We start from the raw sequence: 21765 nt of genomic DNA on the forward strand, positions 1-21765 counted from the left end.
ACACACACACACACACACACACACACACACACACACACACACACACACACACACACACTCTAACACACAAAAACATACACACACGCACACACACACAAACATACACACATGTACAAACACACACACACACACACACACCAACACATACACACATACACACACGCACACACACACAAACATACACACACACACACACACACACACACACACAACAACACATACACACACACACACACACACACACACACAACACACAACACACACACCACACCACAAACACACACACACAAACACAACACAACACACACACACACACACACACACACACACACACACCAACAAACACAAACATACACACACACACACACACAAACATACACACACGTACAAACACACACACACACACACACACACACACAAACATACACACACTCTAACACACAAAAACATACACACACGCACACACACACAAACATACACACATGTACAAACACACACACACACACACCAACACACACAAACATACACACACCACTTCTTGGCTGGCCGAGCTCACTCACCGTCACCTACTACGCCTCCAATGAACTCACTCTGATATTTGGTAAAAAAAACTTTGCTTTTTGAAGCAGAAACTAAAAGTAAATAACTCATAGAGTCCTTGAATCATTAAGTTTCATATTTTAGTATTCAGTATTAATAACCAGTACACAATAAATAACAGCTAGGCTACCGTGCGTTAGCATGCTAATGTTAGCATCTGCTGGTACGTGGCAGCCTGCTGAATGACGTCAGTGACTGTACCCACATGATTTGTTACGGCTGCTCCACCGACAGATTGATGATGAGGCCTGAGGCGCACAAACACATGACGACGGTGCGTCGCCGTGACAACGGAGGGGACTCGCAGCCACAGCCAGGCGTCATCTGGCCTGATGTGCATCTGAGGGTCCAGTCGGAGGACGACGTGTTCAGAGGGTTTGGTCAGTTTTTAATCAGCCAGAAACATTCATTCTCTGCTGCTCATTACATTCAAAAGCTGAACTTGTCGCCTTGAAACTTAATCCAGTTGCAGTTCACAGGAGTTTAAATCTTTGTCACATATTCACTGTTAATTGTGGTTGTTTTTCTTTTGTTTGTTAATGATTAGAAATAAGCATCGCACTCCCTCAAAGTTAACTTGTAACATGTAAAGTTTTAGATATTGACTCCTTAAAGTTTATTGCCCAAGTTAAATATTTAAAGCCTTTTTATTTCGCTTACTGCAGCAGTAATGATTCTGGTGAAGGTCGTTTCCCTCATTTTAGTTATCGTTGTAGTAAACACGCAGCACACACTTATTTTAATAGTTGAATGTAAACTCTCCAAGCGCCTGTAAAGCCTCTGACTGAATGCAGACTGTGACCTCTGACCTCAGGCGCTCGCTCTCTGTCTGCTCATGGCTTCCTGCAGGCGCTGCCGTGCGGCGGCTCGCGGCTCCGCGGCTCCGTGGCGCCGCCGGCGGTGCCACACACAGTGACCGTCTCTGCGCTTTTGTTTCCAGGCCTCTCTAGGAATGAAGACGCGTCCGCTGGGAACCGCTCCGCAATCAGGCCGGTTTATGGCAGCCAATCTGCCACTCACAAAGGGCCCAGATTGATCGGAGCGGACGCCGCTGTCCGACAGGCAGCTCATAAACCTCCGTCCATCTGGTTGGAGACAAACACGAAAACGTGTCCACAAACCTTTAGCTGCTCTTCTTTTCCAATGAAAGGAAATCTACACAGTACACGACCAAGCCTGTTTAACCAACACAAAACACCGCAGCCTCTCGTATCCTCCGCTCTCGTTGCCCCTTTGACCCGATGACCAGACTATTACACTGACTGGACCCAACGCCCGCTCCCATGAATGCAGCGTTAACCACAATCCCACGGAAGTATTTTTACAGCCTCCCAGCACCAGTGAACAGGTTTAAAGCGGCTTAATTGCAGCTTTGACCTGTTTGGCTGCGACATGAATGTGTCGTGGTGGGTAGGAGGCCGCAGCCCGTTAACTGCAGCAAGGTGCTAAGAAGAGGAGAGGTTAATGAGCTGCCGGGTCAGCTTTCAGCCCGGTTTGGTTTCTAATAAACGTGTCTCTGAGCTGCAAAACACGGCAACACGAACAAAACACTTAAATACATTTAGATTCATGTACAACAACTCATGGAGTCTGAGCTGATTCCCATTCTATAATATGTCAAATCTGTCTTTTTTAACATGGCTACATGAGAAGCCTTTTTAAACCACAGTACAGTAGGAGCAGGAGGCAGCGAGGGCCTCTCGCGATGCGCTGACCCGTGGCAGCCCCGACGGGTCCACTGAACTTTAAAGGTGAATTGGATCAGGGCCCCGGCCCGGCAGCAGCCGCCTGATGGGGGCTTAGCCGCAGCCGTGAAAGCGGCCTAATGAGTGAGTAATCAACACTACGAGCGGCTGCCCAGCGGGCTGCAGCGCCCAGGCAGGCGCCAAACTGGGCGCCAGGACTGGTGAATTCAACGGCATCAGTGCAAAACTTCCATTATTTGGCCAAAGGAAGCAAAGGGTTGATTAACGAGCTGAAGGGGATTTTTCACCAGGCTCAAACCACCTGGGGCTTTACCAAAACCCATGACCTCACCGCCGAGTCAGAAGCCAAGCACACGAGGTCACAGTAACAGGCGGCGGTGATCACACAGAGCCGTGTTTCCCTGTGATGGAGAGTTACAGGGCAGTGAAGCAGCGAATGAAGGGAGCAAGGAGTGAACGTGAAGCAGAAATAGTGAATGTGAACCTGGAAGTGGAGGAACCAGCGCCCATGAAGCTGAACTGCTTCAGTTTTGCTGTGACGCTGATGTTCTGTCCACTTGGTGGCAGCAGAAATCAAAGCGCCATCGACCCGACAGCCTTGACTGTGTTCAGGCCTCAGGCTGATGTAACGATGGCACTGGGCTGGTTTCACGCAAAAAAAGACACTTTTCGCCTGAAAACAGTCCGATTCCATGTCTCACAACCAAAACACCAGCGCTGCAGCTGCAGATTCCTGTGCGTGCAGACGCCTCGCTCTCTGTGTAAAATATTTGCGCATGGAGGTTCGCGCTCGAAAGCCTAAAACACATGTTTTTGATGAAACGCTCCAAATGTTAGGTTTCCTTACTGACAAATCGTTTAATCAGCCCTAAAAACAAGCCGCAGCTGTAATTTCAGGGCCCGGTTGGTTCTCGGCACAGTCGTCTCCAGGCCTCGCGCACCAAACGGGTTCAAAAGTTTAGATCCAGCCAGGATCCGTTGTCAGGACTTTAAGCAACTTACCGACTTAATGAGCTGTAATCCTTTGTGTGTAACTGATTTAATGAACAAAGTAAAAACAGAGGCTTGATCTTCTAATCCCTCAAATACTACGAGCTACTTGAAATACTGGTGCGCTGCATTTCTCCCCCTTGATGTTAATCAGAACCGTAAATCCCCGATTCAAAGATCCCGACTGATCAATCTTTGGGGGCAGAATAAAACAAAAGCGAACTGTTGGAGGAGGATCTGCGATATATCACGCCGCATACTTTTAGATGGAATCTCTGTTAAGTGGTGTGTGGGTTGGTGAGGGAGCGTGCGTGTGCTCCATTCTCTGGCATGTGAGAGGGATTGGGTTTCATAAGGAGATCTGCTCGTTAATTCGCCTGTTTATCTTGATGCGGAGCTCTGGACTAAGTTTCAGTAGTGCATGATTCTCTCAGACACGTGGCCTCTCCTCCTCCTCCTCCTCCTCCTCCTCGTCCCGCCTCCACACTCATCCTCCTCTTCCTCCTTGCCAAATACCTCGCGTTCTGCTGGTTATCAGTGGAATTCATCAGGCCCCGCTCCGCGCGGGCCGAGCCGGGCCTAATCCCTGTTTATCCGCGCGTTTACCGCCGTTATCTCCTGCGAAAACCTCTACAGGTGCTCGGAGGCCGTTTGTCATGTTTACGTCCACAAAACAAGCCATCACTTTGATTCAAGACTCCACTTTGGATCCGGAGGAAGCGTTGACGCTCTGCAGCTGCTGCAGACGTGATGGACTGAGGCAACCCGTGCCGGGTCTGCTTCCAGCCTGCTCCGGCTTGTATTGGCCCCTGATCAGGACCCAGACTTCCTCCTGTGCACGGGTTTGACTGCTCTGTCATTTAGCAGGTCCAGCACAGAGCTGATGTGAGAGTTTTACTGCACAGAGGAATTACAAATATTTAAGGGGTTTGCTTTGCTTTCTGTAGGTTTTTAAAAGGGCTTTACTTCCATAGTTCTAGTTCTCCACAACTGTGTGGCGCCACCTTGTGGCAGAAGTGAGCGCCAGCTCCGCAGACTTACAAATAGTGAGAAAGAGGAATGTGTGGGGAGGAGGGCGACCACTTGTCAGTCACCTCGCTACGTCAGCAGTCAGATACAGTGAGGATGTGGAGACCTGGTTTCACAGATGGAGGAGTTCACCCAGGCACCTGCATCACAGACAAAGACTGGAGCAACAGAGGAACTGAGACAAACTGGAGCTGAAGCTGGTTCCAGTGAAGCCTCACTGGGAACATGTTCACGTCATTCCAATTAAAGCAAGAAGCAGCACTTTATTATTTAATTTCTGACTGAAGGTGATAGAACAAAGCAAATAACATGAGCTAGCTTAATCCTTACAGACTGGACTGTATGTTACAGGGTGATATTGCTGTTAAAAGGTTGCTTTAGTTTTTTTAATCCTGGAAGCTTTTGAGAGTAGCTGCCTCCAACTCTGTGGCACCTGTTCTGTTCCAGTTTCAAGGTGACCAGTTTCCTCATGCTCATTTAGTCTGTTCACATGCTCTCGGCCGTGTAGTGCACGTCAGCATTCTCTACATCACACTGGGACTCAATAGTTTGATCTTAAACAGGGTGAGCAGCAGCAGCAGCACATTTAAACGCTCAGCAAACACTAGTTCAATATAAAAGAAACCTCCATATTTACAGCTCACACTACATTCAAAGAAACCTAAAGAGTTTCAAATTAATTTAAAATTAATATTTGAAACAATAGAGGGACAAATCAAGTGGGTATCAGACGTCTGAACATCCCATAGAAACCCGCGTCAGCCCGTGTTTAAAGGTCTGGTGTTTGTGCTTTTTGCTGTGTAGCGTCTCAGCGAACAGGAGGAGTCGCAGCGTCCGCGGGGTCTCAGTCGGGGCTCACTGGGGAGTAGATGTGTCCATCGTCATCGTCACCTGCCGGTCAGTCAACAACAAGCTGTCAGCAAACCTCCACACAAAACGTCAACATCTGCAACATCTGTTCGGTCACACGCACTCGACATCTCCAGGTTCGTCGTGTGTCCGGCGAAAAACTGATGCTCGTTGCCGCCAACGAGTGTGGAACGGTCAAACGTGTTGTTTTCAACAGCCGACTGTCCTGGATCTGTTATTTGTGAGGGAACAAGTGACATGTTTAGTTCCTGCCTGGTTTCATGTCTTCTTTCACGTCCTGCTTTCAGTCATGTTTGCCCATGGGCACCCACTGACCGGCAGCGACCGGGACGTAGCCGTTGTTCAGATGCGTCACGTTTTCGTAGTCTTCTCCAGACGAGGTACTGGAGCTGTCAAACGAGTCCACCGAGATCTTGGACACTCGGGCGTACTGAGGGTCGCTGGGGTCCCCGGGGCAGCTGGAAAAGGCCCCCATCGCTCCATTGGTGCACTCATGGCCTGAAAAATGACGATCCACAAACACACTGGTGACATCTTACAATAGAAAAATCTACTGTTGGAAAAATACTCCATTTAATCACTGAAACATTGTTGGACTTTATTTTGCTGATCTGCTGAAGCCTCGTTAGCTGTGCTATGGCTTTGAAGTTTCCTCCCTTCTGCTCTACAAGAAATAGGGAGTACCGGTGTGTAGCATCCTTATCTGATGAGCCCAATGCTTTGTGCAGAAAACATGTCCCACGTACTGTGTGACGATGCACCTCCCAGAATGCAATACATATTATGAGCTGAATCCCTGTCTTCTCCTCAGTGACAGGAAGTTGCTTTTGCTGTAAACTGAACTCCTTGCAAGTAAAATTCTGAAGAAGTCAACTGATTGTGTCTGCTTTATTTAAGATTTACAAAGGGAACTAACACCTACATTTCCTGCATCCATGCATGCTTTCACAGCAGACAAGATAAATGTCAAGTGAAGTTCCAGTTCCAGCTCTGAGTGAAGCAGAACCTCCACACGCGGCCTTGGAACCACTGATCATCACCATGAACTGCAGCTCGTACTGAGCGAAAACCAGTGCAAATCTCCATCTGTGTGATTCACTTTCACAGCCTGTGACTCACCTTCCTCAAAGAGGCTGTCGAGACCCGAAGGCTTCATCAAAGGGTTCACGTCTGTTCTGTAGCGCTGAGAATCTGATGCACACGGAGGAAAGTTTGAATCAGCAGCCGTCCTGCAAACGTTCAGTGCAAACAGCGGCTTCAACCGCGGACGCACGAGGAGCGCGAGAGGAGCAAAAGGGGCGGAAACGAAAAGTCTCACTGCGAAACGTAGTGAGCGGAGCCGACGGGTCGGCGCTCGGGTCGTACTGCTCGTAGTCCGTGTCCACCGACGTGCTGTCGACACTGCTGAGCTGGTTCCACAGGCCCCGGGGGTGGGAGCTGGAGGGAGTTGCTGGAGACAAGCACCAACAGAGCGGGTATTAATGCGAATAGCGGGCGCTGCTGATGCGAGGAGGAGACGGGCACGGACCGAGGTCGCGCACGGGGCCGGTCGTGACCTTCACCAGGTCCACGGCGCCTTCGTACTTGTTCTGGGGGCAGTCGGAGGAAGGCTGTCGCTGGCCGGAGAGCTTCTGCTGGAACAGGAACGCTGCAGGCGGAGAAACCAGCTGTAAACCTGAGCTGACGGCTTTAACTCCAGAACCTCTAGTCGGACTCTTGTTCTAAAGCCTTGATTTGTCTCCGTGTTTGAAATGTGCCTTTTGCCGTAATGCGTCTCTGTTGTTTGTCATAATGTTTCTGACGCTGCCGACTTAGTCGACGACCTAAAACTCCTCAAAGTCAAGTGTGTGTGTAATATAAATGATATACTACATAATTATACATATATATGTGTGTGTGTGTGTGTATAATTATGTAGTTTAAAAGGCAAAAATGAAAGCTCATAGAACATTTAAAAGCTTCAGCGTCAAGCGTGACCTTGACGCTGAAGCTGAAGCGTCCTCATCGGACGCCCTGTCACTTCTACATGGATCGGGCTGAGGGGAACCAACCGTGTCGCCTCCTGTAAAGGCAGCAGAGCACCGTGTTTGTGATGATGAACACGAAGAGCAGGACGGCCAGCGCGATGGTGCTGAGAAGCTCTGGAGACGGTGAAAAGGGCTCCGCAGGGCTGACGACCGTCAAAGCGGGGGCTGGAAACACACAAATGAATGTGTAAGAATGAAGTTATAGTCATTAAATACACTTAATAACTTCAATAACTACAATAAAACTACTTACTCGTCGTCCAGTTGCTCATTTCTGCGACACTGTCTGTGCTGATATTTGGGAACCCGAGGGAACCTGCAGAACAGTACGTCCTGTATTTAACTTTTTCTGTTTTTATCCGTTTAACCACATGTTTTTCTTTATATTTTAACACCTCGGTTTCCTCAGATGTACAAATACAAGCTGTGTCACTCACCCCCACAGATCACACCAGATGCTTTGGATCCGTGGCAGAGGTGTTGCATGTTAATAAACTCCTTGCAGTCCCACAGGCTCTGACTCTGACTCTTCCCATCGCAGAAATAGAAATACAGCGCCCCGCTGTTGTGTTTGAGGGGGGGGGAGAACTGGCTGACCTTCTGTGGCCTGGTGCCACAGCCCAGCATGGAGCACACGATGGAGGCGAGGCGTCCGTTCCAGCAGTTGTCGCACACCGTGCCCCAGCTGCCGTTTCGGTGGACCTCCACCACGCCGGAGCAGCGGTCCAGGCCTCCGCTCAGCCGCACGTCCCGCTTCTCTGCACCACAGCAAACACCAACTTTAATATTAGCTGCGAAGCGTTGGGCCGTGATGCTTATGTGACGCTTGTGCGACCTGAACACACGATGCCCGCGTCCTCTTTGTGCCCACAGTCAGACTCGCCGCCCGCCGCCGGACAGGCCCACAGGTTCTCCTCCTCGCCCGTGCAGTTGACCTCGTCCAGGTGGATGGGGCCGCTGCCCGCAGGAACGGCGCCTCCCTGCCCCGTCACGTCCAGGGCGTAGCCGCAGCCCAGCTGGGCGCACGCCACGTCAGCGTCCCTCAGGTCCCACTGGTCGTCGCACACCGTGCCCCAGCGGCCGCTCCTCCACAGCTCCACCCGGCCCTCGCAGCGGTCCGTCCGGCCCGCCAGCCGCACCGCGCTGTGTCCTGAGGGGCGACAGCACCAGCAGCATCAGGACCAGTCCGTTCCAATAATAATAGTTATTAGAAAAGAGACAAACGTCTGACCACAGGTGACTTTATGGATGACGGTGCAGTTATTCGTTCCTTCGCTCCGTGAACAGTTCTGCAAGCGGCCGTTCGAATACTGGCAGCCGGTAAAGCAGCTGGAGTTGGTCTGCGAGCTGGTTTCATTCACTTCGTAGACGGCTCCGCACTCGAGCTGCCGGCAGATCTGTGCAATCAGTGGCGGCGCAGAGCGAGCGCTGAGCAGAACCGCCTCGGCGCTGCTGTTTCCCGGCATCCGGAGCGTCCAGTTGCATTTGACGCTGAGCTTGTGAACCAGAGGGTCGCCTGAGGAGCAGAAGCACATCACAGTGGAGTGTGGCTGCAGCGTGAGCGGATCCCGATCCTCTCTGGCCTCTCCAGTGATCCCCCCGTCTATGAAAGCACCTGCTTCCTACTGGAGAGCAAATGTGCCTTACTATAGAAGAATGGTTTCTGCGCCGTGGTTGTCACGTGGCTGCTTTAACCTCGGATGTGAACCTCGGGTTGACACATCAACACACCTGGCTTTTGATCCACTGACCAAGTCAAAGTGTGGTGAAGGAGCCCACATCCACTGTAACGGCTCTATTTACTCTTACTAAACACTGTACACACATATCATCTAAAAATACAGTGTATTTGCTTTGAAACATAATCATATTTTATCATTCAATCATCATATTTAATATTGTCTAATATTGTGCTCTTTTTACCTTTGTACATTTAGAAGTATTCATATTATTTTTTTTATTCCTGTAGCTGCATTATTATTTAATATTAAATGATATGCCTGTTAATTGTATGGAGCTTATTCGTGTCCTCATACAAACTTATTGTCTGTTGATGGAGGATAAAAGGCTGCTGCAGAAAGCAGCCTGTGTGGGAGAGCTGCTCTACCACCTCAGCTGCACCTGCAAAACTGAAGCTGTGTATCAAAAGCAGGTCACCCCACATCCTGTGCCAGTAAAAGCAAGAAGATTCACTCAGCCTCTGCATCAAGTGTTTTTTTCTGATTCTCAAAACCCGTCTTAAGATTTGAAACGTGTTTGTGTATATGAAACACACACACGTTGTCCAACTTACTGTTGAAGTCTTGTATGGTTTGTGTCGTGCTGTTTCCTTGTGTGCTCGCGTGGACATCGGGTACGGCTGCTGGAGTGGACGCATTTTGAGAAGCTGAAAAAAGAGAAAACACATATGACATTGAAGCTTTATAATTATGGGCAACACAATTAAAATGTCTCTAATTAAACTATATGATTCTCAGGTTTGTAATGTCTGTGCTGCAACAACAAGAAATACATTTGATTCAGAAAGTTCTGGTGTTTTTTCTGGTGTTTTAACATGTAAACTTGAGTGGGCCAGGATGCACAAATGTAATAAAATTGTTGATAAAAAAATAAATATACAAAAGAATTCAGGATTTAAAATACTATAATTTCATGTAGATAACTTCCAGTAGTAAACTGTGTAAATTTTCAATAATTCTGAGGAAAAGGTACAAATAAAGTGTAGGAAGGTGTAATTTACAGAACTAAACTATTTTACCATCACACAACAGCAGCCTACAGCGTGTTTAGATACAATAGAGAATACCAAGTATTATAATATTAAATTAATTAGGTTTTCTTCATTGTTTCTCTTTTTAAAAATGTCAAATAAATAAAAGCGTTTTTGTCCATTTCCTAAACCACGGTTTACGAAAAACTGAAATCATTTAAATACACCAATGAATGTAGGGACCAGTAAGGTAACAGCACACAGTTTTTCATAATCCACAACTATTAATATATCAAAACAAAATATGAAAGTGTATGAAAGTGTAGGCTTTACCTTGACAAAGACAGCTGAGCTGAAGGATTAAAGCATACTTCACCAGCTTCATGTTGTGGTCACAAACAGGGAAATGCGCCTATTGTCTGCGCTCACGAGCTGAAGCTCAGACAGTGCAGTTAATCGTGCAGTTCAGCACAAAGTGTGGCTTCCTCTCTAGATGCTGGGACAGTACTTCCCATTCAGCGTCATCTGTAACTGTAGGCGACGGCCGTGTCGTAGCAGCATGCGCACCAGACATCCACTGATACAAACCACAGACCGTTCTGTGTGTAATTAACAAGTTAATTGGCAGATAAACCCAGGCAGGCGAGACGCCGCCTGCAATGGTCACTTAACAGAGGAACTGCTGAGAGCGAAGGGATGTGAGGATGATTCACCCACCCGGCCTGAAGAGGAAGGCCATCCTCGGTGGTGGTGAATTACTCATCAGGTCAGACTGTTTCCCATTTGCCTTTATTTCCTCCACAACAACAGAGCCAGTGGATATTTAGTGTAAGACATGAAGACGTATAGACAGTAAAATGGGCTCAGCTGATAGTGGACAAGGCAGATCTCTGTAGGAAGAAAAATCATCAAGACTGAGCTTCTTTCCATTCAACAGCTGTACTGGTCCAGACTCAAAACAGGCAGCAAGTGTCAAACTGTTTAAACTCCTGTCCACCAGAACCACCAGACACAGAGTCAGCTTCTTCATCAGGCTGTGTCTGAACTAAACCCTCCAATCACAGAACAGAGAGTCAATGCAATAATCCTACGTGACATAGTATGCTGCTTTTTCTGGAAATAACTGAAATAAATATGTAAATAACTCATAACTTTCATGCTAACAGAGAGTACAAAAGACGGAGTCAGGCCATGTGCAATTCCTTGCTTGTCCTCATGAAGCTGATTCTGATTCTGACATGTGATTTAATTGGTGTGAAGTCAAAGGTCAACAGACTCCTGGCTAATCAGTGCGGCAGTGGAATGACGTCATCCTTATTTCAACGTTTAACGTTTCATTTATTTTACTTGGCGTCCATAGCGGTGGTCAGAGTGCAAAACAGTCCTTCAATAAATCGAGAAACGTAAATAGGTTATAAGTAAAACGAAAGTATACACGTTTATATCAAATACAGCTAGTGTACTAATACTCGTAAAAATTACCAAAATTAGTCCCATTGCGTCAATTACGCTGTGACAACTTCGTACTTTGTTTACGGTTCTGAAAAAGCACGCGCTCTATTTAGCTGTTGCTCCCATTGGCTGTTTCTTTCCGTAGCCCCGCCCACCACTCAAGTCCGCAAAACACAAAAGTGAAATAGTGAAATTCATTTTTATTTTGTCTTTTAAATAATCGGTCTTGACTTGAAATAGCATTATTTAGGATGACTGTATTCCCTTTGACCGACAACAACTTAGCACAAGACGAAGACATAATTGCAGACAATAAACAAAAACTCACGTGAAAAGATTGACAGCAGTCACGCACATGCGTAATATGCGAAAGCGCGATCTATGTTGCCAGGTCGGCCTAGTTTCCGTCTAGCTGGACTTTTCTGTATTGGTCTTCTAACAATACTTTGGGCTGGTTGTTAAAGCTTAAAATAAATTTGTATGAATGTGGATCTATTCTTTAGGAAATACACAAAATATTTACTTAAGGAGCATCATTGTCATAAATAATTTATAGCAAATAGCTTAAACTTAAAAAAACAACTCCAAACTTGCGTTTTTAAAAACATCTTAAGGATTTAACTATTGACTAAATAGCTGTTCATCTACAGCTACATTCCAAACACGAAGACATCATCCAAAACACTATATAAGGAGACTGAAACAATTCAAAGCGTAAGACTTGATGAGATGAGCGGATTCAAATAGCGATGTGGCAACTTTTGTCCAGTCAAATTTGGCAGCTCCGCCGCAGGTTTGTTGGCGCCAGCGGCAAATTGGGACAGGTTTCGTTTGGACTCGGTACTGAGACGGGTAAGGCGCTGGTTCTGCTCACTGCTCAGCCTTGTGTGTCCTCTGTAGGTCCAGAAGTCAAGGGGTGACAGGAATAGCGTCCTCCCTGGGACCTATGGACGTTTTCCTCCTCTATGCTGTTTGTACTCGTTTGGTCTCATGCACAGTTTAAGTTTTTAACCTGTGAACGTCCCGATCTTTACTTTTTCTGCAAGATGCAACAAGCTTCTTGTTTTGTTGTTTCTACCAGGCGTGTCTCACTTAAACCAAGGCAGCTACAGCTGCTGCTTTGCTATTTCCAGCTCAGACAGCTTCCTGGTTTTGTAACGTTGGTTTACTAATTGTTCTTTTTTTTGACAGACCGACAGCTGAAATAATGACTAGAGGAAGGTAAAACTCTATCTGCAGTTGTTGTTGTTGTTGTTGTTGTTGTTGTTAATAATAATAATAATAATAATAATAATAATATTATTATTATTATTATTATTATTATTATTATTATTATTATTATTATTATTATTACTACTTTACCAGCTCCTTGGTAATGTCATTTCAGTGGCTGCCTGCAGAAAAGAGCTAAGAAGTCTTCAGGGAAGAAACGCAGGGTGCAGGTAGGAGTCCTCACGATGCTTATTCACGAAGGAGCTAAAGTTTCACCAGGACGTACGCACATGTTTGCTAATGGTCAGACTTGCAACTCATCACTGATTTTTCAGGACAACAACATAAAGGTTGAGGTTCTATTAAAGGTGCAGTGCAAGAAGGTAAGATGTTAATTTAACTGCCTTGTATATCTACAATATATGAAGCTGTCTTTTTAAATCTTAATGAACAGTAGTTTTGGAAAGAAACACTAAAGTCAGATCATCCTTTAGAACCAAGAAAGAAAGTTGATAGTAAAGAACCAACACATGCGTTCTCCTGTTTACACACGACTCTATTTGTTTTCATGTCAGACTCAGAAGCTCGGGTCGGATGGTGACCGCCCCTGCTGTCCAGATGCTCTGGTTTGCCCGTCCTGTCTTTCTTGTACTGGGTAACGATCACCCATTGTTTAGTCAACATTTCCTGAATGTTTTGTCTGTTTTAACCCATCTTTTCCATCGTGGAGCAGATGGGACGCCGTTGAAGACGTGCTGGTGAACGCTGCTCGCGGGACTCAGAGACTCGGCCACAGTTTGACCTTCATGCAGAAACATCCGAAGATACAACCTCAGATGAGGTCGATCCTGCTCGACTGGTTGATCGAGGCAAGTTTCTCTTCTCCTGTGTATAAGATAAATTATCTCACACCTGGCGAAGATGGAACTTGCCATTTAAATGATTAAGTGTTTGGGTAATCACAAATAATTTAGTCAGAAATCAATGTTTTCTATTGAGATGGAGCAGTTACCATTTGGCATCAGTGTTTTCACCTGTGGCCTTCACTAGGTGAGTGAGGCCTACACTCTTCACCGGCAGACCTTCTACCTGGCACAGGACTACTTTGACAGGTTCATGTTGACCCAGAAGAACCTCGATAAGAGCGTGCTGCAGCTGATCGGCGTCACCTGCCTTTTCATAGCATCCAAGATGGAGGTAAGGTGGAAGAACGCAAAGGCACCTTGACTGGACTAGTAGTAGTATGTTTGTGGTTCCGTTGCCAATGATTTATCTGCTTGTAGGAAGCAAATCCTCCAAAGCTCTCGGAGATGGCGTGTGTCACTGCAGGGGCGTTCTACGAGGACGAGATTCTCAAAATGGAGTTGATTATTTTGCAGGTAAAACTCCTCAGATTGTGGATGCGATTGCTTTGCCCTCAGCCGTTTGTCATTTCTCTGCTTTCATCAACACTTTACAGGCGCTGAACTGGAGTCTTCGCTCTGAAACGGCTCTGTCTTGGCTGAGGCTTTTTTTACAGATTGCTTCAATGAACGTCACGTCTGAGCTGCTGGAGTCACAGTTTCCACCTGAGGTTTACGTCCAGATGACACGTGTAAGGGTTTGGGTTGGGTTTGCCTTCGTGTCTCCCGCTGGCTGTATTTCCATTCACTCTGTTGACCACTACTCGTTAGTGAAGCACTGTGTGCTCTCCTCCAGCTGTTGGATCTGTGTGGACTCAGCATAGATTCACTGGACTTCTCCCCTCATGTGTTAGCGGCTTCGGTCTGCTGCCACTTTCTCAACCAAGAAAGAGTTTTAAGAATTTCTGGTAAGATCTAGAGCTGGCACCATATAATGTAATGCAAATGAAACGGCTAAACTAACTCTTTTTTTATTAATTTACTTGTGTTTAGGATTGTCAGAAGATCTCATCCAGCCGTGCATCAACTGGATGGTTCCCTTTGCTGATTCCATCGGACACTTTGGCAGAGCTCCACTCAAGGACTTTGCGAGAATATGCGGGGACGACAGTCACAACATCCAGACACACGCCGACTACATGACCATGTTGGTGAGTGTCCTGGTTTGTAGGTTCCGGTACAGACAGAAGGAACGACCTGATCCTAGGTTTCTGACTTCATGTTTCAATTTAGGACGAGGTCAGTAAGAAGCAGGCGACCATCCAGCTCCTCCCAGAGCAAACCTGCACAGGCTGAACTACAGCATGAGTCCATGAGGACGGAGGACTGTTCTAGTGACCGCTCCTGTCTATGTAGGAGGAAACAAGACTTGTCACCAAAGCTGAGCTGATTATTTCACCTGCTGCTTTGATTGAAGCGAGCTCTGTCAAAGCTTCTTGTCTTAAACATTTGAGCTTTTTTTAGCAACTAGTGCTGCTTTTTAAAAACATGAAATTTGCTGCAAGTTGTCATTTCTAGATGGTTTTACTAAATGTGCAATTGCTTTACTTTTTGTGCCAAAATGTAATTTTTCGCTGTTTAAATGTAAATTTTTAGATTGTTAACTTTTTTTTTTTTTTTTAAATATTTCAGGGACCAGGTGTCTGATCTAAACAGTCACGTTTTGCCTGGATAATGTACAGTAGCTTCTTTAACTCAGGGCAGGGATTTTTTTTTCTAAGAATTTATTTCAAAAAAATTACAAGTGTACAAATGAACTGTATTTATTTAGATGTTTTCTACTAAAATAAAAAAACTAGAAGTACAGCTTTGCCATCGCCTGCAGGAATCGCTTCTTCCTCTTCTGTGCAGCCAGCTGCAGCACCTCCTCTGGGTTACTGGTGTTCAGCTCTGACTGCCCGATCGCTTTCATCTGAGGGAGAAAAAGTAAGGAGTGAGACTCCAGCCACGCAAACAAGTGATCTGCTAGTTACTTTAACCTACCGCTATCTGTCTCTTCTCAATCTCGCCCCGTTTGTGGTGAATGTCTGAAGACGTAGTTGAGGAGCACAGATGTGACTGAGATCAGGGGGCGGCTACAAAGCACAAGACAAAGTAAAACAATCTCTAACACAGACGCTTGGTTTTGTTCTTTCTGCTCTGGAATCAACACATCAGCAGGATACGTGTGAGGTATTCCAGGATGGTGACGTCCCAGATGTAGTCGTAGCAGGAGTCCATTGAATCATGACTGGTGGCAGAAAGTACTGAGTATTAGTGACGTGGCGTTTGTTATTTCTCTCTCATTGCACCGTACGGCACCTGTTCTGTTCTTGAAGCGCTTTGAACGCCGTCATGTAGTCGACCTCTCTGAGAAACTGGCAGAGGACGGCAACCTGAGGGGGAGACCACCGATTTAAAACCCACGCCTGAACTAAACGCTGCAGCAGTCGGGTTCATTCAGTCTGACTGTAACGGCCGACCTGCGTGTGGCAGTTCATCATCGAACAGCACTTGATCATCCTCTTCAGAACCTGTGAAGCAAAGTTAAGCATCAGGGAGTTTATTGTGAAGATGGGCAGAAAATGACTGCAAACATCTAAGCATGTACCCACCTGGTCTGTGTAGATGTCAGGAGGCACCGCTTTGGTGAAGAAGTCCGAGCACACAGCTCCAGCCTGGAGGTAGAGGTTCAGCGCAGCAGAGTACTGATTTGTCACTAGAGAGGAATCAAACAGAACGACTTAGTGGTTTCACACACGTCGCTCTGAACAAACGAGCCGCTGGTTTCCTACCAAAGTAGATGTCGGCCTGTGTGATGAGCCACGACTGGTTGTTGGGGTTTAAGGTCAGCGCGTAGGACACCAGTTCCTTGACCGTCACCGCCACCGCTTCCACGTCCACCGCCTGTATGCTGTTCAACACATCATCATAAGGAGGATTCACCTGTTAAACATCTTAAACACTTTCATTCCGCTCTTACTTTGGCAGAGTCGACGGCCAGATGGAGAGATGTTCTGCCGTCACTTCATTGACAATATCGTCCTAAACAAAAAAACACATTTAATTACCCGGAGACACACCGGACGAGCAGGATTAAACAGGGACCATTCGGTTTCCACTTACCCGCACAATGCTGTGGAGCCTCACAAACAGGGAGATGAGGGTTGTCAGAACCAAAGGCTCCTGTGTCAAACCATGGAGGGAAACCTGCTCATCAGAACCACTCCAGTATGTGGCGCATGCGTTCGTGCTCTATACTTACTCTAATTTTCTTGATGAACGTGATGAATTTGCTCCTGAATGCGAAAACAGAAAAGGGTCTCAGAATGAGCCTCTGCAGCCTGTGGAGGTTGGCACAGCTCCAGTGAACGCCTCCCTACCTGTGCAGAATCCCCATGGAGGACTCCCTGTGCTTGATGAGGCCCACTCGGCCGTCGTTGTTCCTCTTGTGTTGGATGGAAACGCTGCAGATCTGAACCACCACGTCCCACAGCTCCTTAGCTGTGCGGCGACTCTCTTTAGGACCTGGCAGCTCCTTGCACGTGGAAGCAAGAAGCTGGCCGAGCTATTGGAAGGTAACACAAATGTCTAACGAATGTATGCAATAAATAAAGCACACTGAGATTAATGACTATCCTTTGTACCTTGATGTACGGGTTGTTCATGACCAGAGACGGTGGCACCTGCAGAGTCAGGTAGTCGTTCTCCCTCCAGTTCAACATGAAGGCGACGCACTCCTCACCGACCACCTGGCGCAGAGGCAGATCTGGACACAAACAGCGGCTGAGTAAATGAAGTGAGCTGACAGCGGCGGCGAAGCATCCGCCTCCACCCACCGTGGATCCTCATCTCCAGGTAGCCCCTGACGCGGCTGACCAGGTCAGGGGGCGGCCGCTCCTTGCTGCCCTCGGCCGCCATGGACTCGTGGGCTCGGACCTCCAGCAGCAGCATCTCGTTCAGCATCACCTGCCTCAGCTTCGGGGAGAACTCTGTCACCAGCTCCAGGCAGGCGGAGAAAAGGTGCCGTGCGTGGACGAAGTCCTGACGCAACAGGAGGATATCAAAATGTTTGCATACTTTAAATCAGCCTCCCTCCATTTATTTAAGCACTGATACTATAATCTGACCTTTACTGCTATGCAGTGCAGTCCTTTGGCCATTAGGATGTAAACCAGGTCCTTGGTCAGGTTGTCCTTAATCCCAAGGATCACGTTGATGTAATCCGAAGGAACCTCCCACTGTGTCGGGTGAAAGGTAGGATTTCAGCTAAGTACCATGATCTTGTCTCTTTATCAAATCTAATATATCATTATTATACAAATTATATTTTGGAACATTTGAGATGTAAGAGAATCCTTTACTCTTCATGGTAACAGTATATTCTACTCTGCTTTCCTCTAACCTTGCTGTTGACCCTCCAGAAGGGTCGCTCAGCCATGCCGTGCAGCTCAATCAGGATCTGTCGGATCCTGCGTGGGTCTAGGGAGAGGATGAGCTGCTGCTCCAGCTGCCCGATGTTCACACTCGCTGAAGCTGTTCACAGACAAACAAACTTGAGAAACATTCAAAGACACGTTTCCACCAGAAACGTTTTAGAAGGAATTTAACTGTGCACCTGGGATGTCGTAGAAGGACGGCAGAGGTTTGGCGCTAAGGTTGATGGTGGCCGACCTCTTCCTCATCTGCTCCACTAGGACCTTCCTCTCCTCCTCCTTCAGCAGCTCCATGAAGAGTTTATGAGACGACACTAGGAACACTAGCGTCAGGTCCTCTAGGCTTTCACACAGAGTCCTGCACAACAAGTGTGGTCAGCGTTATTCCAGTCTTAATAAAGCAAAGACCGGGTGTTATGTGTTGCTCACTTCATAAAACTGGCCATGTGTCTTCTGGACGTCTCAGACGGTCGATCCTTTTCCAGAGAACGTGTACACACCTGCAGGAGGAAGAAACAGATCATGTGTTGTAAACCTGTGTTTGCCTTCATATAACTCCCATAAACACAGTATGGTACTGTTTAAGCGTTCTTAGTTCAGTTACCTCTAAAATGAAATCCACCATTCGTCTGCTGGATTTGAAAAGCTGCTGCTGGAATCGAACACTGAGAACTTCTCCCTCCAGAGCATCTCGAACAGCGTTGCAAACACACAGCTTGTGACAAAGGTCATCCAGGCCGACCTCCCTGCACAGACAGGGAATTTACAGATTGTTCCGCGAGTTCACTCTTTCTAAAACATAATCTGGACTATTGACGAGAAGGATGAGTGCCGTCACATGATTAATAAGGTCGAGCTTGGGCAGTTGTTACTATGTTCTGCTCTCACCCTTGCTGGACTTTGTACAGGAACTCCCTGAGAACAGACTGTCTGAAGTGGTTTGGCAAACTGCGAGAGGTGTTGTCCTTGATGAAAACTTCAATGACAGCCTGTAAGAGAGGAAAAACAGACCCATAACATTATTCAGCCTGTGTCACATGACTCATAATGTGGTTGCAAGTGTTCTTTCTTTGCCGGCTTTTCTCTGACCTGGTAGTTTTTAGCCCTGATCAGGCTGTTGATCTGCTCATAGGGTGTGATCTGGGGGTCACAGCTCTCACAGTCTCCAGTCAAAGCTTTGCAGGCGTTCCAGTAGCCGGCTAGACGCTTCTCATCCAGGTGAACGTGAACAGTCGAGTCCAACTGAGGAGAAATATACATGTCCAATAAGAACTCATAAATTTATTAGATATAGACAAAATATAATTCATGATTTCAAAATAAAGACTATTTTAATTTGATATGAATAGATTTACCTTCCTCAACAGCTCCTTCGTTTGCCTGAAGTGATCCCTGGCTTTCTCAAAGACAGGTTGGTCTGTGAAGCCTTGCTGGAAGAAAATACCTCCCAAATCATAGTGCACCTGCAACACAGTAACCATATAACTAAGGACCCTACCGCTAACATCTATTCATTTCTGCTAGAACTGTGTTTTAAAATTATACATAACATAATAATTCATAGTTGTGTGGTCATACAAACCTGACAGTGCAGCTCATCAGCAGCAATGCGAAGCCCTGCGGTCGAGGACTCCGTTTCTCCGTTGGCCGCAGCATCAGCCGCCAACAGGTCGAGAGTCCTCAAGGTGTGAACATAAAAGTCTTTCTTCAGCCGTAGAGCTCCTTCCAGGACACTGATCGAGTCGGTCGCCTGTTCTTTAAGCTGGGAGCAAACCACAGGGAAGTGATTTATTACAACTTCACAACAAAGCAGAAGAGTTTTGTGGGGAAAACCTACTCACACACACACACACACACACACACACACACACACACACACACACACACACACACACACACACACACACACACGAGAACTGGTTGTGAGACAAGACTCACCACAGTCAGGATGTTCTCAGTCATTTCTTTCTCCTGCTGCACAATGTTCAGCCTGAAGAACCATAAACATGTATCTTTAAAAGGAAAGCGTTATTATAGCAGCACAACATCTGGCCGCCATCTGACTTCTATAATGAGCTAATCCTGTTTAGAACCTGCAGGTGGTCATGAGGAGGGAGGAACAGAAATTACACACATGTTTATCTGGTGAGGTCCTGGTTTGGCCTGTTTCTCTGGAAAGCTGCTCAGCACAATGGTTCTGATGGCCCTGTTAAAGAACATCGTTATTACAAGACAACTGAAAGTGAAACTGGTGTAAAGACAGTTGTCATCTGTTCTGAACTGGTTTCCCACTCACCAGCGGTTGTAGATGATAACGGCCATGGCTGTAGTAGGAGGCAGAGTCGACAGGTCCAGGTCCACGTGTTTCACCCCTGGTGGGACTTTGCTCACGCACAGGAGCTCGTTCAGTAACATATTTAATACTGGAATAGTCAAGCTGTCAGGAAAGAAGGAGAGGGGGTGTACATCAGATCAGACCAGGAGACACGTTCACCATTCATTTTCACTCAGATTTAGGCTTCTTATGTTGGGACATTAAAACTTTAACACAACAAAGCTTCAATTGTTTGCAAGCAGATACTTGGAACGTTCTTTCTAATTATATTCAGCATTATCAGTATGCCTCCATTCTCCAATAGAAAACACTAAAACCTATAACAACATACCCTTTTTCAAGTGCGTCCAGATCCCACTTCATGTGCGCAGCCACTTTCAGCGCTAGCAGCTTCAGCGTGCGGTTCCGGCGGTTGTCTGCAGGAGGCTGCACCTGATTCTGCTCATTCACGGAGGGCTTGGACGCCTGCTCCAGGAACTGGATGATCAGCTGCACTGGCAACGGGTCTGTGGGGAAATAAAACATACGTATGGAAACCAGTCTATGAGAAAGTTTCATTTCATGCAAACACTAGTGGAGGAAGCATCATGCTGCCACAGCGTGAGATGACCTGGGTTTGACTTCTGCAGGTGTTCCTCCAACAGGCTCCCATCCAGCAGGAACTCGAACCAGGACGTCTGCAGAGGTGTGCTGGGCCGGCTGCTCCCCACAGCCGCCACCCGGTCCACCGCCTCCACGCTCATCCTCCCCTGATGGGCAAGAACAGTCGCCTCAGCATCACAGGCGTGCTTCCATGACTATTGTCTCTCTATTGTTTGCAATAATAATACACGTCCCAAATATGTAAAAGTCAACAAGTCTAACACTAAAACTATTTTCTTCGACTTTAATAGCAATTTCTAATGAGTCATGTTTAAAGTGAATGCATAATAAAATCATCTAAAGAAAGGAGCTAGCTTTATTATGTTGCTGTATTGTTCGGAAGGCTTCATTATTATTCAACAGTAATCTTAACTGGGCGGAGATGAGAGAGCGTCCAACACAACTATAATTGACTACAACATCGGGGAACCTCGATTGATAAATCAAACGCACATTTCCATCCCGATCTGTCCGGAGCACTGTAGCTAACCAGTTAAACTACAGCCTGGCTCAAACACACAGAAACAGATTACCTTACCTTAACAGGCCACAGAAAACGAAATGGGCAAACGAAAGAGATAAGTGCTAAATATAAAGTTATAATAAAAAGGCAGGCGCTGTTACAGATGCACGGACTGTTTAGATCTCACATATTTCATTCTGCGCTTCTCCGTCTCTCCACCGTACTTCCGGTTCCGGTTCGTCCCCAGGAGGTTGACTACTGCGACCTATTTACGCATTTTTATAAGCTCCGCTGAATAAAACAGTCATGAAACTACTACAAAACAATATATCTGTTTGATACAATGTCTATCTCTGTCTTAATATGTTTACTAAAATACATTCTAAATTTAAACAAAAAAAGAATAAGACTA

At 46.6% G+C, this 21765-nt stretch overlaps 3 protein-coding genes across 5 annotated transcripts; 1 reads left to right on the plus strand and 2 right to left on the minus strand.

Moving 5' to 3' along the window:
- Positions 1 to 4568: 4568 nt before the first annotated feature.
- Positions 4569 to 10423, minus strand: LOC114866069 (T-cell differentiation antigen CD6-like). The gene is made up of 13 exons (XM_029167693.3): positions 10266 to 10423; positions 9516 to 9608; positions 8454 to 8738; positions 8058 to 8372; positions 7660 to 7980; positions 7476 to 7538; positions 7247 to 7387; positions 6724 to 6843; positions 6514 to 6645; positions 6315 to 6386; positions 5511 to 5693; positions 5299 to 5406; positions 4569 to 5216 (listed from the first exon to the last, which is right to left on the minus strand). The coding sequence occupies exons 1-13, from the start codon at positions 10315 to 10317 to the stop codon at positions 5170 to 5172; spliced, it is 1932 nt and encodes a 643-aa protein (XP_029023526.1). The 5' UTR covers positions 10318 to 10423; the 3' UTR covers positions 4569 to 5169.
- A 198-nt stretch (positions 10424 to 10621) lies between these two features.
- Positions 10622 to 15309, plus strand: LOC114865938 (G1/S-specific cyclin-E2-like). 2 transcript variants are annotated; one of them, XM_055512872.1, is made up of 12 exons: positions 10622 to 10698; positions 12576 to 12605; positions 12772 to 12826; positions 12932 to 12979; positions 13172 to 13251; positions 13330 to 13465; positions 13647 to 13793; positions 13880 to 13975; positions 14056 to 14190; positions 14295 to 14406; positions 14492 to 14649; positions 14732 to 15309. In XM_055512872.1, exons 1-12 carry the CDS (start codon positions 10637 to 10639, stop codon positions 14792 to 14794), a joined length of 1122 nt encoding a protein of 373 aa, XP_055368847.1. In that variant the 5' UTR covers positions 10622 to 10636; the 3' UTR covers positions 14795 to 15309. The 2 variants fall into 2 exon arrangements, with proteins under 2 accessions (XP_055368847.1, XP_029023312.1); XM_029167479.3 differs by lacking the exon at positions 10622 to 10698 and adding an exon at positions 12139 to 12236.
- ints8 (integrator complex subunit 8) lies at positions 15246 to 21608 on the minus strand. Of its 2 annotated transcripts, none has more exons than XM_029167477.2 (28): positions 21541 to 21608; positions 20859 to 20997; positions 20580 to 20754; positions 20210 to 20350; positions 20048 to 20119; positions 19852 to 19903; positions 19496 to 19675; positions 19269 to 19376; positions 19003 to 19155; positions 18802 to 18902; positions 18518 to 18659; positions 18343 to 18413; positions 18096 to 18271; positions 17883 to 18013; positions 17608 to 17718; positions 17317 to 17521; positions 17125 to 17246; positions 16861 to 17045; positions 16743 to 16776; positions 16604 to 16663; positions 16461 to 16522; positions 16273 to 16391; positions 16093 to 16196; positions 15961 to 16011; positions 15800 to 15873; positions 15664 to 15728; positions 15482 to 15525; positions 15246 to 15410 (listed from the first exon to the last, which is right to left on the minus strand). In XM_029167477.2, exons 1-28 carry the CDS (start codon positions 21547 to 21549, stop codon positions 15294 to 15296), a joined length of 3003 nt encoding a protein of 1000 aa, XP_029023310.1. In that variant the 5' UTR covers positions 21550 to 21608; the 3' UTR covers positions 15246 to 15293. The 2 variants fall into 2 exon arrangements, with proteins under 2 accessions (XP_029023310.1, XP_029023311.1); XM_029167478.2 differs by having other exon boundaries at positions 21429 to 21590.
- Positions 21609 to 21765: the final 157 nt, after the last annotated feature.

This window comes from Betta splendens, chromosome 11, assembly GCF_900634795.4.
Source record: "Betta splendens chromosome 11, fBetSpl5.4, whole genome shotgun sequence".
Taxonomy (NCBI): domain Eukaryota; kingdom Metazoa; phylum Chordata; class Actinopteri; order Anabantiformes; family Osphronemidae; genus Betta; species Betta splendens.